Here is a 17,472-nt window from a genome sequence, read left to right on the forward strand (position 1 = left end):
AAAATAAGCCTTTATGAATAAATGAGCAAAAAGTCACTGAGGTATTATGGAATCCACAAATTACAGTTGTATAAATTTCTTTAGAGGAAAAACACAGCTTTACTCTTGAATAAATAAAAAGTATCATGACACATGCATTTCATGCTAAAAATTAATACTTTAATACAAGCACCTCAAGTAATTTGCCAATCAGAACCCAAGTGAATGTTTTTAATGTCTCCTGGGAAGGATGTGGGCGACAGATCACAGATTTAATTGATTTAACGCACATGCGTGGACCTGCCCAGGAACCCATGTAAGCATACACGCTCACACTCACTTTCCTGGTTAATACATAGCAAATGTTTCAAAAGTCCGTTTCTGGCTTCCTAACATGGATTACTTACTACATGAACAAGCTTTCTCTCTAGTGACTGGCACTGGTTATAGAGAGGAATACATTAAACAGCTTGGTGATGGGACATCTGGCCTAATTATCATTCACACAAGACACGGCTTTGGTGTGATAACTAATTTCTGTTGTAGGTATATTTCACCACAGAATATGCCTATTCACAGCATCTAGACCATCTGGGTATCTAATGCTCTGCTGCACATAAATATGGACACACTCCCTCCCTGGGTGGCAAAAACACATTCCCTGCAAAGGTTGGGGCACTGGACTGAGCAAGTCCCGGGCTGGGGTTTCAGGCCTCCATACTACAGCAGCTGGGCCTGGGGAACTGGGGACAGCAGGGTGGGGGGATGGTCTCTGACCAAGCCAGGGATGGACACGTGGAGCCTGAGAAGCAGAAACAGCAGACCTTCTGGCCTGGGATGCACACCCAGGTTCCATGGAGACACACGGTTATCAAAGGCAGCCTGCGGATTTGGATAAGCTGTCTATGCTCAGACTAGAGGAGGTTTTGACAGAGACACTCAGAGAGACACTGAGAAGGACACAGACACGCAGAGACAGAGAAGTGGGAAGAAAGACAGCCAGGGACAGAATCGGGCAACCTGACTGAGGACAGGTGCTCAGAGGCCGGGAGATGGCCTCTGTGTATATTGCACTGAGGCATTTGGTGCAGCCGATGGGATTCTGGGGGCCCAGCCACACTGCTGTGTCTCTCAGAGCATTTCACTTACAGACAGGCTGCACCCTCCCATGCAGAACCACAGGAGGTAAGAGCTAGGAGGGCCTTCAGAAAACCCCTTCCAAATGTCTTATTTTAAACTCTGGAAATTGGAGACTCAGGGAGGGGAAGTGACCTGCTCAAGGTCATGGAGCCAGCTGATGTCCAAGTGTGGGCTAGAAGTCCTGTTCCAGTCTGGCGTTTGTTTCCTATGTTATCCCATGTCAGAGCCCCTTCTATCTGTGGGCCCAGGCTCCACTGTCACCAAAGGGCACCAAGCAGGCAGTGGCCCTTCATTCTGATGTGACATTTTCTATTTTCATGTGACTAACCACTCAGGGATTGAAGGTGCAGATGCAAGACTGGAAATGATTCAAACAGAAAAGAAACAACCACCACAGCATTTTCTCAATGAGAAAATAAGGTATTTTACCTCATCATAGAACTCTGGATTTTGGTTGTGATGTGAGACCACAGCATAAGCATTTGTGGTAAAGACAGACCCTGCAGGTTTTCCATAGATACACTGCAAAAGAAGGAAACAGAGTCACCACTCTCCAAGCTGCTCTTTAAACAGAATGCTAGAGAACCACATACAGTTACAGGCATCTGTGAGCACCGGGTCATGGCCAAGCCCACCCAGCTCTCACCATGAGCCTGTAAATTCCAAATCATTTCCAGTCACTCCAGATACCCCCAGACATCGCCTAACTTGGCTCCATGGATCCTGCTGAATTTCCTGCCACCAAAGAAATATAATTTCAACCTAGCTGACAGGAAGTGGCTGAACACTTCTAATCATTTGGAAGGGAAACACTCTCCAGCCAGGCCTGGCAAGCTTACTTCTCTCATGCTGTTTGCACTTCTTAATATGAGAAGCTCCTTCTTGGTCGGTCAGCAACATGTGCTGAATGCTCATTGTGCGTGGGCCAGGTAAGGAGTTTTAACAGAACCAACAGCAGATCCGTTCCTAGCCTCAAGGAATTAGAAAATGAATGGCCATTAGGCCAGACAGGCTTACTGTTTTCTCACTTTACGAGCTATACTTTCAGAGTCACCAGCTTGCTGCTACACCAATAAAATGAATGGAAGGCTTTCTAGGGTTCAGTGGAAAGATCTGATTTCATTTCTAGTGTGAGTTTTTCACTTCCATAGGCTTAATACGTTCAAGGATGAATATGGAGTCGACGAGCCAGGCTCCTAATGGCCTCACCCGGGTACTTCAGAGCCAGCCTCCAGGCCAGCTAAGAAATGAAACTGACACTCGCCTGCTCTCCTGAAATATGGTTATGAAGGCAATTTGCAGGAACTGCAGAGAGTAACCTAAGAATCTTTGAGAATACAAAAGGATAGTGCACGGAGATGAAAAAAAACTATTCTCAGCTCCACTGAAGAAGAAGCTGAGAACCTACATCTCATTTTAGCCAGCTAATCCTTAATTTAACTTAGGTTTCTCTGTGAAAAAAATCTCTTCTCAAAGATGAGAGCTATTAAACATTCAATGACTTAATCGGGGATATTCCAGCCTCTTTTCCTAGGTGGTTTAAGTGGAAGACTCGCCATCCATCTGTCTGATTTAGGCTCAAGCTAGAGACGTGGGGAGCCAGATAAACACTTTGTGATGGCTAGATGTTCAGACTTCTCTCTCAGGCCTCTGATTCCTGGGCTAAAGAGCCAAAAGTAAAAGGTGGCTATAAAGAGTGAAACTGACAGGTATTTTAAGGATCACAGTATCAGATACTGAGATGCTTTTCCTAGATCACTCATTCAAGTTTGGAGGCACCATTTGGCCAGCCACAGACTCGAAGTCATATCTCAGATCAAAGCAGTCATGCTGTGCTACTGTCAGCTTGAAGCCCATTCAGGTTTCAAGGAGAAAGGAGTTTCAACTCCCCTGATGGTACCACTATAAGCTGTCAGAAGAAAATGACCTTGTGATTGGGCATTGAAGCAAGGCAAAATCCAAGTGGAGCAAAGGCAGAAATTCTGGCATATGCAGCTTACCCTTTTTAAAGCTATATATACGCTCCTAACACGTTGTGTCATTTCTTAATATTTAACTCAATCTTGCCGGTAATGTTTAAGAATAGAAAAGGCAATATTACATTTGTCACTTTACTACATTGTCTTTGACATTTAAGCACACGAAACTTAGCATTTGAAACTACCTACTACCAAAATGTCTGTCTCTATGAAAAATGCATGCTTATCAATATCACAAACAAACCTTTAGAGCGCTAGCATCACTTTCATCCGAATCCCGGAATTCCACACAGACCGCAATGTTCCTTGCCTAAAAATGATTCATCATTCACAATGAGTCACAAAACGAGAAGATTATAAACAAGTGTAACACCCCAAAATGTATAGTTTACCCTGTTTACCTTGGCGAATGTTTTCTGGCTATCATATTTTAATTGCAAGGGATACACATATAGATGGTTTTTGTAAATGGTAAATGGGTAACAATATTTCGTCATTTCGGGAACAAACTCTTCAACTTCCACAGTAATATTTTGACAATTCTTTTCAAAGGGCTTCAGAGGCACATATGAAGAAGTAATACAATCTATAGCAGGAAAAAAAAAAACAGGCAAAGATGCAACAATTGTTAACACATTCCTGCATTTATAAATATATATATATACCTGGATTGTGTTCTCAAAGAGCCGTTTAACAAACAGAATTCTTAGTGATTGACAAAAACTCATACAGCCACTTCAAGAACCCAGAAGAACAAGTAGGAATAAGTAGCCTGATGCTGATTTTAGTGAAACCCTTCAAACCAGATGCGGATTGCTATTTCATTCTCAACGTAGAGTGATTTTCCAAATATAACACATCATAATTTTGACAAATTTAAACTCTGCAAAGAAATCCATTACATTTTTCCTCCTGTGACTGCAATTTAGCTTTTCACTGCGAATTTTTATTGGTATCAGGGAAGTAACAGTAAATTTATGCCAATTAGCTCATGGCTAGTCCCTCTTAAAAACTTAACGTAGTACAGGTGCAAATTTTCACTTAAGGAATAATGGCAGCCTTCTGAAACTACAGATCTTCAGATGTGTTACCAATAATAAATTCCATCCTCCCAAATGTGGAAAACACAAAGCCTTAGAGAAGTATAGCTGCACATGTTATTAAGGTAGCCACTTGCAGTAAAGGTTATTCATACACTTAAAGGGGCTCTAAGACTGCTGGTCCTTGCTGAAGAGTGATATTGATGGAGAAGAAATATGCATGAGAGTCAAATCTGAGGACATAATAATTTTCACTGGGTTTGGTTTTCTATGATAGCGATACTTACAATAAAATATCTGGAAGAACAGAGTAAAGGTCCACAGATAAAAGTGATCATTTCACTACCCAGAGTTAACTACTGCTCATATTTTGGCATATTTTCTTGTAGTCTTCTTCCTATGTATGTCTCATCTAACAAACACAAAAATCTCACTGCATAGAGAACTGTATCCTAGTTGTTGGTATTTTATCTGATATCTTATTTCATGAACTCTTTGTAAACATCATTTTGCAGAGCTGCATACAAGTTTCATGGTATCAGGATCCCATAACTGAACTGAACCACACATGACTGAACCGTGACTGAACCACACTGACAGTGTCGTACTCTTTGGTTGCTTTCAATCCCTTCTGTAATATAGACAACACTTCAAAAAATATCTTATGCATAAACTTGTGTCTACACTTCTTTAGGAAAAAATAATCCATTGAACTCTTAGATGTTTTAACATGCCAACTGCCACTCTCCTACTTACAATCCTTTCGTGACTTCTCGTTGTACTTGGGATGAAATTCAGTTTTTTAAGGAGTTACCGTGGTTTTCACAATGCTCTTCATGATGTGATTCTTCCTACTTCTCCCACTTCATTTCCTATCTCCTGTGTTCACATCACACACTAGACTAGAGTCTCATTGGTTCCTTTTGCGTCCATACAAACCAAGCTAGCTGCACCTCAAGATCTTTACATGTGACACCCTCAGAGTAGAATGTACAGTCCCAAGCATTTCATGCTGGCTGGGCCACATGGTGAGCCTTCCTTAGCCACCCTTTTTGAAAGCAGCCCACCCAATCAGAGACAGAAAGTATTCATTTGCTTTCTTGTTTAAATGTCTGTCACTCCTTCTAGACTGTAATCTCCATACTTTCAAAGCACCTAGTAAGTATTCAATAAAGTTTACTCAATAAATGTTTATTTGCTGAATAAATGGATAGATAATGTCAGAATTAGAATGCCTTAGTTACAGACGTTCATGGATGTCTCTTGCCAAACTGTACTCCTACTTGAGATGGGTGATGGTGCCTGGCCAAAACTAAGCCGGCATTAGACAGTCACAGTTTATTTTTTGCAAATTTGATAGATGAACCAAAACATACCAATGCTGAAATATTTACATTTGTGTTAGTGGCATCATTACTGAGACTGGATGTTTTCCAATTATTTACCAGTCATTTTATTTCCTGCAAATTGTTTTTTCTGTCTTCTGTCCATTTTTCTCCTGGGATCATAGATTCTTGTCTTTAGACAAGAAAAGAAATTCTCCTTTTGGATCCCTTCACTGATGAAATTCAGCCAAGGCAAAAGGAGCAGAAACTGACTGGAACACACTCACATCATATATTATACATGAAACAGCATCTGATAAAAATCAACTTAATTTACTTCCTAATCTCTAACCATTCACCATGTGTCCTGGGTTGAATAGTGTCCCACCAAAATTCATGTCCATTGGAAACTCAGAATGTGACCTTATTTGGAAATAGGGCCTTAGCAGATGTCATTAGTTAAGATGAGATCATAATAGATTAAAGTGAAGTCGCTCAGTCGTGTCCGACTGTTTGCGACCCCATGGACTGTAGCCTACCAGGCTCCTCCGTCCATGGGATTTTCCAGGCAAGAGTACTGGAGTGGGGTGCCACTTCCCTCTCCAGGAGATCTTCCCGACCCAGGGAGTGAACCCAGGTCTCCTGCATTGCAGGCAGACGCTCTACCGTCTGAGCCACCAGGGAAGTCCATATAATAGATTAAGGTGGGCCTTAAATCCAGTGACTGGTGCTCTTAGTAGAAGACCATATGAGGACAGAGACAGAGACCAGAATGATGCGTCTATAAGCCAAAGGATGCCCAGGCTAGCCAACAGCCACTAGAAGCTAGGAAGAAGAGATTCTTCCTCAGAGCCCTGAGAGGGAGCGTGGCCATGCTGACACCTTGATTTTGACTTCCAGCCTCTGGAAACACAAGAGAAGATTTGTTGTTTTAAGCTACCCAGTTTGTAATACTTTCTTACAGCAGCCCTAGGAAACAAATACTCCATGTAAATCTCAAGAAAAATGTTAGGAAGATAAAACACCTGGTAGTTGAGTGCTCTCAAAGCAGGGGGCCCGGGTTCGATCACTAGTCAGGGAACTAGATCCCACATGCCACAACTAAGAGGTCATGTGCTGCAATAAGACCTGGCACACCGAAATAAATAAACATTAACAAAATAAAAACCCTGAGATTCAAACGTAGCCTTTTAGGTTTATTTGCAATATTTAAGTTCTTACTTGAAAAATCCACAGGAACACATTCTACTGTGATGTTTAGCTGCCCAGGAATAATCTGCAATTTGGTCTTCTCTGGCCTAGATGTAAAATAAGAATATTTTATATTCAAAAAATATGATTACTAAGTGCACTGGTTACCATTTATTCAAACTTCCAAATGCTTCCAAATCCAAATGCTCCAACATTTGATTTTTCCCACATATGACTCACATTCATCATTCAAAGAAATTATAATTCATCTATGATATTGATTTACTGCAGTAACTCTAAAACACTTACTTCTTGTATTCCGAGAGCAACTTGAGAATGTCTTCATTGGAAAGCTTGCTACTATCTTGTTTATACAAAGGAGAAAATCTCCCATCCACATCCAGAGAGCCTTGAATATCTTTGAAAATGGGCCTAAAAGAGCAACAGAGGGTTTTTTTTTAACTCGAAAGTATAGATAAATTAAAGATCAAATAGTGGTGATGGGAACATAAAATGGTGAAACTCTTTTGGAAAATAATTTGGCAGTTTCTCATGAAGTTAAGCATATACCTACCCTCTGATCCTGCGATTCAACTCCTAGGCATATTTCCACATGGTACTTGAATGTTCACAGCAGATTTATTTGTTATGGCCACAAACTGGCAACCATCCAGATATTCATCAACAAATGAATGGGTAAACTAATCGTGGTATATTCTTACAATGGAATACTACTCAGTGAACAACTGATACAACATTATGAATAAAATACAAAAACAGACTGAGAACAAGAAACCATAGGCAAGGTTATATACTGCATAATTCCATTGATATGAAGTCCAGAATAGGTAAAAGTCATCTAAGGTCAGTGGTTGCCTGGCTGGGAGTGGATGGTTGATTGGACAGGGATGTGAGGAACTCTCTGGAGTGATAGAAATGTTCTAGATCTTGGTAGGGGTGGTAGTTATATGACTATATACATCTGTGAAAATTTATCAAGCTGGACATATAAATGTACATTTTAATCAAAGATAAATTATATCTCAGTGAAGTTGATAAAAATTGAATTAGATCTTTAAGATCAACTTATATAGAGTTTATATCTATAAAATTTCTAATATGAATTAGAATTATTCCCTCCTCCTTCTCTTCTTTCATTTTCAAAGTAGCTATTTTACTGCCAGAACAGGAAGTAATATACAAGCACCCAACAGACTGGAAGCAACTATGGCCCAAAGCACAATCTCCCCTGGCAGAGCCTCTGAAAACTGCGGGTAAAGGCACTAACTACCATTCCTACTTCTAAGCATACCTCCTTTATTTTCAGTAAACAGGGGTTTATCACACAGCTTTTAAATATCCCAGCCAAGCCTTTAGAGTCAGTTCCTGTTGCTGCTAACAACCCAAATAATTTAAGAAGAAAAAAAAACAGCATAATTCCACATCAGAACTGGGGATTAAAGCTTCTAACTTTGAAGATTTTATAATTTATTTTTCTACAAGCACATTAGCATCAAGCAGTTACTGATGTGGCCTAAAAAGGGGTGGAGAGCTTGTGCCATGGCTGTCTATAGTGGGCTCTGAATTCAGGTCCTGTTAGTTCTAAGACCTGCTTACACACACGCCATGTGAACTTAGGCAAGGATTTATTTTTTCATTTCTGTGACTCAAATTCCTCATCTCCAAGATGGGGGAGAAGAGTACCTACCTCTAAAAGAAATATGCATTAAGCACGTAGACGCCTGCCTTGTACGTGCATGTGTGTTAAGTCTCTTCAGTTGTGTCTGACCCTTTGAAACCCTATGGACTGAAGCCCACCAGGCTCCTCTGTCCGTGAGATTCTCCAAGCAAGAAAATTGGAATGGGTTGCCATTTCCTCCTCCAGGGGATCTTCCCGACCCAGGGATCGAACCTGTGTCTCTTATGACTCCTGCATTGGCATGTAGGTTCTTTACCACTAGCGCCACCTGGGAAGCCCACCTGTACAGTTAGCACTTAATTACCATAAATATTGGACTGGCCAAAAAGTTCATTCTGGTTTTTAAAACCTGAACGAACTTTCTGACCAATAAGTAACAGCAGCAGCCACTGGAGCACCACTAAGTATGTTTCACCTTCTGGAACAGCTAAGTATACCACCTTCCACTACTCTTTGCCATTGACCTGTCCTTGGCTAGCACTTCTTACTAGTTGGCAAAATAAGGACAAGGTGCCTTTTCATCTACCAACATGGAACACATTTTGAGACCCTTTCCCAAGTGAAATGATTATAGTGATAGAACAGTTACTGACCTTAAATCTCCACTCTTAGGGTACTCCCCAGCACCCACTGAACATAACTCACTGAATTATTCAGAACATAGTGCCCTTTACCCAGAAGTTCCAGTGATTTGTACAGGCTGTACCATAAACAAGTCAGGGAACTTGTACTTCAAAGGGCGTATAAGCAAGGAATACAGTTTCAGTCATCACTGTAGGTAGATTGGCAAGATTTAGAGAAAAATCATGTACACCACCATCAGATATGTGGTACCATTAACACACTTCCCAATATACTACCCCTGAAGAAGTTGCCAAATTTGTCATCAGAAAGCAAGAAAATCTAAGTAATTACACACTTGCACTGAGCAACTACATTTTTTGCCTTCTAGTTTTTAGTATGTTTTTCAGAATTACTTTATGATGGCTTTTCAAAGCATAAACCCAGCCAACTCTAAAATAGTGGGCACACTGTACATAATTCACTGCAATTTCTGGTTTTCTGGAAAAAAATTCCATCACTTTAGCAAATAAGCTCTGTTTTAAAATGCAATAAAATTAAGTGGTGTCAGTCAGATCAGTAACCCAAGCCAAAGAAAATTTCCCTGAAGCAAGACATTTGAAAAAATGAAAGGGTCTTTGAGGCACAGCAAATTCTAAAAGAAAGAATATTTATATCCTGCTATAGACTGAATGTTTGTGTCACTCCGCTGCCCCTACACCCCCAAATTCATATGTTGAGATCTAATCCCTAAGGTGATGGTATTTGTATGGCCTTTGAGAGGTGATTCAGTCATGAGGATGTAGCCCTTATGAATAGAATTAGTGTCCTTATAAGAGGCCAGAGAGATAGCCTGCTCTCATTTCACTATGTGAGACTACAAGGAGAAACTGGTTGTCTAAAACCTGGAAAAGAGTCCTCACCAGAACCCAACCATGCACTCTGATCTCAAGTTTCTAACCTCAGAGATTGTCAGAAATGAACGTCTGTTGTTTAAACCACCAGTCTAACTTGTTATGGCAGCCTGAATGGACTGAGACACATCCGAAGTGTCCCAATATATAACTGGTTTGTCAGAAACAGACTTCTGAATGCTGCTGGCAAGGACAGCAGCCCTCAGCTTCACACAGGAGCATGAATAGATGGGTCAGAAATACATTTGTACAAACCTGGCAGCCCAAGCAAAGGGCATTCTGTATTGTCCAAGGCGGCTACACACTTGCTTAGCTGTCCTGTGCACCTTCTGGGCCGTCTAAGGTTAGAAATAAAAAGATAGGCTCAGATTCGTCCAAACTATCAGAGACTCACCCAGAACAAATAATTTCCCTAACTTACTGATATAAAACATCAAAAACTAGGAAAACAAGATACAGAAATAGTTATAAATAAAACACAACACACATCAGCCACCCACTTTTCAAGATAAAAGTATTTCCTAAGGTTATGGATTTTCTCATCAACAGAGCCCTCGTCAAGATATCAGAAGACAAACAAAATAGATGTATGGCATGTTTTGTACTGCAGACTGCTACTGGGAAAAAAATTCAGCAGTTTTAATGTCTATTTCCTTTCACACATGAGCAGGCATATACTTATCATTCTTGGGTGAAGTTGGTTCTGGGTACTGCTGACCTTTTTACTCCCAAGATAAAAGCCAAATGACCAAGACTCAATGCAATTAGTTTAGCGTGGGCAGGAGCTGCTGTTTGCACAGGCACTGGGAGATGACAAAGGAGATAAACTGCCTATAGAGTCTAAACAGGCTGTGAAATGCTGCCTTTATGCTACCCCTAGGGATACAGAATGATGAAGGCTTTTATCTATATTGTTGAGACTTTCCCCCCACAAATTAGTCATTCGTGTCCTCAGCATCTCCCACTTAATAACACTATTTTCATCCACAACTAAAGGCTACATACAACAGACTGACTCATAAGTACTCAGAAGCTGGATTGCCGCTAATGAACTATGCCATGAATGCTTTCCGTCTTTGGGCCTGACTTTTCTCATTTATAAAATGAGAGAGGATTAGATCAATAATTTCCAAAAGTTCAGAATTCATGATACAGAAATTTGGAGAATTATCTGGGTCGCCAACTTTTAAGGTTGCCATTTAAAGACTGTGTCTGATTCTTTGTGACCCCGTGGACTGTAGCCCACCAGGCTCCTCTGTCCATGGGGATTCTCCAGGCAAGAATACTGGAGTGGGTTGCCATGCCCTCCTATAGGCAATCTTCCTACAATCCCTGCCACTTCACACACCAACATTATAGAAAGACAGATAGGTGTGACGTTTAAAAAGTAGGAAGTGCAAAAATCTCAGAATAAACTCCTTCAAATTGAATACCCTGAAGCTTCATGAATGGCTCACTATCTTGTCTTTCTTTTCTCATGTCATCAGAGACAGGATTAAATTTGAGTACCGTCTGGCATTTACCCTTGTTGCTCTGACATCTTTGGCTAATATGCAGGGCTGGGAATAAAGAAAGAGTAGCTATTTCCAAGGATATAGTGTCAATGAACATATGTTGCCTAAAAGCCTTTAGCTCTGATTTTGATAAATAAGCAAAAAGCAGATTGCCATGTAAAAAGGGGGGAAAAAGTCATTTTCAAGCTTAAACGTGCATACTTACAGAGCACACGATATTTTCAGAATATACTGCAGGCTGAAAGAATGTTGGTTTTTTTGTTGTTGTTGTTGTTGTTATTGTCTTTCTTTTTAGAGGCATCATTGACATTATCATTTAAAGTATCAATAAAAGGCAAATTTTGCATTTGGCTGAAATGCTCACAAATGATCTTTATAAATACCTTTGCCGGGTCGGAATTTTTGATGTAGGGTTCTGCACAGTGTGTGATGTTTCCTTGGAGAACCTTTTCAATTCTTGCAACCAGGAAAATTTCAGGATGTGGATTCGTCACTGAGAAAATTCCCTGGAAAAAAATTCCTTCTGTTAGATTTTTCTTTAATGTAATCTCATGCATACAGTTGCTTGGTTAGTGATTCCTAGCAGTGTGTTTGGCACAGAATATTGATATTCAACATAGGATCATGTCCAGAGCCCTGGCAAGAGATAGCATTTCCATTCATACAGTTTTCAAAGGTCCTGATTGATGTTCCTTTCAATAAAGATTTTCAATTTTGTCACCAGTCTCACATCTATTAGTCCCCAAAGTGTAGGTGTCACCCTGACTACTTAGCCTCTTGTGTTTGGTGGGGTATGCAAGGTGTATCCTTAGGCCTAATCAATACAATGTGTATTGTTTGGCTTAAAGTAGCATGTGCTAAAATAGCATACATTGCTGAAGTGGGACAGGACATGCATTTTTAAAGGTAGCTGCCTGTAACTCCACTGCAATTCACTCACCCTTAACTACTACTAAAGGTAGCCAAGAAGGATGAAAACACTTTACTATTCTGCATAGAATAAAAACTAAATCATCCTATAGAAAACACTCCTTTGTTGCAGCAGAAGAGCTCTGGTGCTCTCAATGTAAAGGTAGAGGACAGACGATCCAAAAACTCCTTTTGTCCCAAAACAGTTTGTTTCAGGGACTAATGTAGATGCTACCAAGCTCCATGTGGAACAACTATACCATCTCATGTCCAGCTCAGCTCTTTCCAAATATAATATATTCCAAATAGCCCGTTAGGTGGTGATGTCTGTTGCTTAAATGAGCATCACACAAGTGAATTTGAATGGAAAAATCCATCGTTGGGACTCTACCAAGTTTTATTTTGTCTGCTTGGTATATTAACAACTGTGTTAAGATAGTGTGTTCCAGTTTTCAAAGCATTTCAGACTCATGAGCTCATCTGTTGCAGATAGAACTCTCTGAGGTAGACAGGAAAGAAGAGAACACTGAGTAGAGGACACTAAGTAATCCCCCCCAAATCCAAATGGCATCTAAGGGTACTGGATTATGGCTGATTCACCTTCGGATTCCCAAGCAGCAACGATGGAAGAAAGTGGTTAAAAGTTGTTCGAGGAGTTAAATTTCCTGGGTTCAAATTCTGGCCCCACTATTTATGGGTTTAGATAAAGTCACATCCTCCCTATAGCTCAGATTTCCCACCTATGAAATGGGCTATGACAAGAGGAATGGCTATTTTGTAATCTTCTTGAGTGGATTCAATGAAGTAATGCACATTAGGTAACTGGTTACCAGAGTAACCCACATCTCAAGGTCGCAGAATCCGATTTTTGGTTCTGCCAGCAGCATGCTGCCTAGGTTATGAGATGCAGCTGGCAGAGTGCTGGAGCAACCCACAGAAAGTATGCTGAGCAGTGCTTTTGAGCACCATCTCAGGCTTTCGATTGTCACACAACTGTGCTAGATAGCTTTTGTGCACCCTCTCCCTTAGTCTTTGGGAAGATCCCCTGGAGAAGGGAATGGCAAGTCAGTCCAGTATTCTTGCCTGGGGAAATTCCATGGACAGAGGAGCCTGGCAAGCTACAGTCCATGGGGTCACAAAGAATTTGACATGACTGAGCCACTAACATTTTTCACTTTTTTTTCTCGTCTTCATAAAAACCCTCAAACAAAGGCACTACGACACACACTTCTTACAGATTAAGAAACTGAGGCGTAGTTAGGTTCGTGCAGTAAGTGGGTGACGACTGCAGTCAGGGCTTCCAGACAATACAGCCCAGGCTACAGAGCCACTCAGCCTATCAACACAGGCTCCCATTGTCTCACCTGATAAAGCTGGATGAGAAGAGCAACGCTGCTGACTGCCGCAACTAACATTCACTGAGCACCTTCTGTGCCTAGTACTCTAGCCACTTCCCTACACTGATGCCAGAAACGAACATGATCGTGTCAAAGGATGTGACAATTTGATCAGAGGAAGCTGCTTTGACTGTGTGATCCCCGTGACTGCTGCTCTCACTAGCAGCCCCACCGTACTGAGCAAATTCGGCAGGTTGGCACAGGGCCGAGTGCTTTCTGGGATGGGGCACGTTAGACACATGAGAATGCTGAGGCACAGAGATGCTCACTGTTCAACTAACCAGGATTTCGAGGTAGGGGGACACTCTCTGAGGCAGTTCTGCCTTTTGCCCCTTAGCTTCCACCTCTTCTCCACTCCCCAGAACACAGTGGGGTAGCTAGAGAATACCCTGGAATCCCAGGTGGCCTGGGAGTCTGGCTTTTCAGGACAAGGCCCTCCTTTCCCACCAAGGAGACACGGCTATCCCTGCCTCTCTTCAGGGTGACTGTCACCCACATCACTGCCCCCTCCCTCTAAGGAACGGGCCAGGTGTCCCCACTCCCCCAGGGTGTGGCAGGGCATGTGGTAGCAGACTCCCAAGGGTCAGCACCTCCCCAACAACCCCACCCTAGGTCATCTTGAGGGACCCAGGACACCGAGCTCTATCTGGGCACTTGGGAAGGAACTGTTAGGCAGCTGAGAGTGAAGTGACTGGTCACAGTAGCTGGTTGGTGTCAGGAAGGCAAAACTACTCGATGCGCTCAGCTTCTTCCTATTCCTGTGGTCAACTGTTGCTCCTCAGGAAGCCGCTACAGAGAAAGACTCTCCAAGGAGCAGATGGGGAGAACCTAGAATAGCTCCAAGCACCACCATCCACCGAGCCCTGGGAGTAGGTGGCCTCTTCCTATAGATCCTGCTGCCGCTTGAACAGCCTTGCTGTAGGGGTGGGGTCTTCACACTTTCCACAAGTGCCAGGGAAGTGCCATGTCCCTCTCTAGGGTGAGAGGGAAGCAGAACGGCAGGAGGGGAGGGGCAGGAAGGGGGAAGCTGCACTCTGGGGCCTGTTAGAGCCAGATTCAGGTCCTGTTCCTCACCATTGTAGCTCTGGGACCTTGAATGAGTCACCTGGTTGGTCCGTGCCTCAGTTTCCTCATCTGTAAAATGGGGATAGGAATAGGACCTATCTACTTTACTAGGGTGTGGTAAGAATTAAATGACTTCACACAAGGACTTCTCTGGTGGTCCAGTGGCTAAGACCCTGCAGTCCCAATGAAGGGGGCCCAGGTTCAACTGCTACAACAAAAGATCCCACATTCCACATGCTAAGACCTGGCACAGCTAAATAAATAAATATTAAGAAAAAATTAATGACTTCATACGGATAAAGTACCTAGAGGAAGACTGAAAAAAATATTGCTGGAAAAAAAATCAATGAGCTCAGATCAGTGTTCAGATCTGCTAATATTGTCTCTCCCTATACACTACTGCATCCTAGTCCTAATCGGAAGAAGTTGAAGAAAAAGACTTCTTCAAAAGGGAATGTTCAACTATTTGAAGTGAAGGACCACTTCCTGATACCTTTACTGGATCTGGGAAAAGAGTGAAAATGATCAAGCCATTTGAGGCCACTTCCATTCATTCTCACCTCTGCAGCTTTCATCTACTCCTTTGAAACCTCCCTGACGTCCCACAACTTCTGCGCCATCTTCTAAGTCAACTTTCAACCCCTGAAGCCTCCTCACATTCCAAACCCCTCCACTCCCATTGTGTTATACATCAGTTCAGTTCAGTTCAGTCGCTCAGTCATGTCTAGCCCTTTGCAACCTCATGGACTGCAGCACGCCAGGCCTCCCTGTCCATCACCAACTCTGGGAGTTTACTCAAACTCATGTCCGTTGAGTCAGTGCTACCATCCATCTCATCCTCTGTCATCCCCTTCTCCTCCCGCCCTCAATCTTTCCCAGCATCAGGCTCTTTTCAAATGAATCAGTTCTTCACATCAGGTGGCCAAAGTACTGGAGTTTCAGTTTCAGCATCAGTCCTTCCAATGAATACTCAGGACTGATTTCCTTTAGAATGGACTGGTTGGATCTCCTTGCAGTCCAAGGGACTCTCGAACATCTCCTCCAACACCACAGTTCAAAAGCATCAATTCTTTGGCCCTTGGTCTTCTTTATAGTCCAACTCTCACATTCATATATGACTACTGGAAAAACCATAGCTTTGACTAGACGGATTTGTTGCAAAATGATGTCTCTGCTTTTTAATATGCTGTCTACGTTGGTCATACCTTTTCTTCTAAGGAGCAAGCGTCTTTTAATAATATGGCTGCAGTCACTATCTGGAGTGATTTTGGAGCACCCAAAAATAAAGTCTGACACTGTTTCCACTGTTTCCCCATCTATTTCCCATGAAGTGATGAGACCAGATGCCATGATCTTAGTTTTCTGAATGTTGAGCTTTAAGCCAACATTTTCACTCTCCTCTTTCATTTTCATCAAGAGACTCTTTAGTAGTTCTTCACTTTCTGCCATAAGGGTGGTGTCATCTGCATATCTCGGGTTATTGATATTTCTCCCAGCAATCTTGATTCCAGACTGTGCTTCATCAAGTCCAGCATTTCTCATGATGTACTCTGCATATAAGTTAAATAAGCAAGGTGACAATATACAGCCTTGACATACTCCTTTCCCTATTTGGAACCAGTCTGTTGTTCCATATCCAGTTCTAACTGTTGCTTCCTAATTTGCATACAGATTTCTCAAGAGGCAGGTCAGGTGGTCTGGGATTCCCATCTCTTTCAGAATTTCCCAGTTTATTGTGATCCACACAGTCAAAGGCTTTGGCATAGTCAATAAAGAAGAAATAGATGTTTTTCTGGAACTCTCTTGCTTTTTCAATGATCCAATAGACGTTGGCAATTTGATCTCTGGTTCCTCTCCCTTTTCTAAAACCAGCTTGAACATCTGGAAGTTCACAGTTCACGTACTGTTGAAGCCCAGCTTGGAGAATTTTGAGCATTACTTTCCGAGCATGTGAGATGAATGCAATTGTGTGGTAGTTTGAGCATTCTTTGGCATTACCTTTCTTTGGGATTGGAATGAGAACTGACCTTTTCCAGTCCTGTGGCCACTGCTGAGTTTTCCAAATTTGCTGGCAGATGGAGTGAAGAGCTTTCACAGCATCATCTTTTAGGATTTGAAATAGCTCAACTGGAATTCCATCACCTCCACTAGCTTTGTTCTTAGTGATGCTTCCTAAGGCCCACTTGACCTCACATTCCAGGATGTCTGGCTCTAGGTGAGTGATCACACCATCATGATTATCTGGGTCCTGAAGATCGTTTTTGTATAGTTCTTTTGTGTATTCTTGCCACCTCTTCTTAATATCTTCTGCTTCTGTTAGGTTCATACCATTTCTGTCCTTTATTCATCTGTTCTTTATTTATCTGATACAGATTTTCCTTGAGAGTCCAGGAGACTCTGGCAGAGGCATGGGTCAGTGATGGCCTACTGCAGGGTTGGAGGTACTGAGTGCAGCAGAGCATGCATTGGATCTTTTGAAGGAGGTCACCATTATCTTCATTACCTGCACCATAGTTTGGCCCTAGGTAAATAATAGGGAGGGAACACAGCCCCATCCACCAACAGAAAATTGGATTAAAGATTTACTAAGGACACCTTGCCCATCAGAACAAGACCCAATTTCCCTCTCAGTCAGTCTCTCCCATCAGGAAGCTTCCATGAGCCTCTTACCCTTCTCCATCAGAGAGCAGACAGACTGAAAACCACAATCACAGAAAACTAATCAATCTGATCACATGGACCACATCCTTGTTTAATTC

General features: G+C 42.1%; 1 protein-coding gene across 5 annotated transcripts in view; it reads right to left on the bottom strand.

Moving 5' to 3' along the window:
- DOCK11 (dedicator of cytokinesis 11) overlaps nucleotides 1-17,472 on the bottom strand; it is a 216,252-nt gene that overhangs the window by 109,337 nt on the left and 89,443 nt on the right. For all 5 annotated transcript variants that reach the window (XM_027534837.1, XM_027534835.1, XM_027534833.1 and 2 more), the window contains exons 13-19: nucleotides 11,726-11,848; nucleotides 10,084-10,166; nucleotides 6,964-7,086; nucleotides 6,685-6,761; nucleotides 3,500-3,684; nucleotides 3,343-3,408; nucleotides 1,549-1,641 (exon numbers count right to left, since the gene is read on the bottom strand). In XM_027534837.1, coding sequence (XP_027390638.1) covers nucleotides 1,549-1,641; nucleotides 3,343-3,408; nucleotides 3,500-3,684; nucleotides 6,685-6,761; nucleotides 6,964-7,086; nucleotides 10,084-10,166; nucleotides 11,726-11,848 — 750 coding nt within the window. The remainder of the gene's footprint in view (nucleotides 1-1,548; nucleotides 1,642-3,342; nucleotides 3,409-3,499; nucleotides 3,685-6,684; nucleotides 6,762-6,963; nucleotides 7,087-10,083; nucleotides 10,167-11,725; nucleotides 11,849-17,472) is intronic.

This window comes from Bos indicus x Bos taurus, chromosome X (assembly GCF_003369695.1).
Source record: "Bos indicus x Bos taurus breed Angus x Brahman F1 hybrid chromosome X, Bos_hybrid_MaternalHap_v2.0, whole genome shotgun sequence".
NCBI classification, from domain to species: Eukaryota; Metazoa; Chordata; class Mammalia; order Artiodactyla; family Bovidae; genus Bos; species Bos indicus x Bos taurus.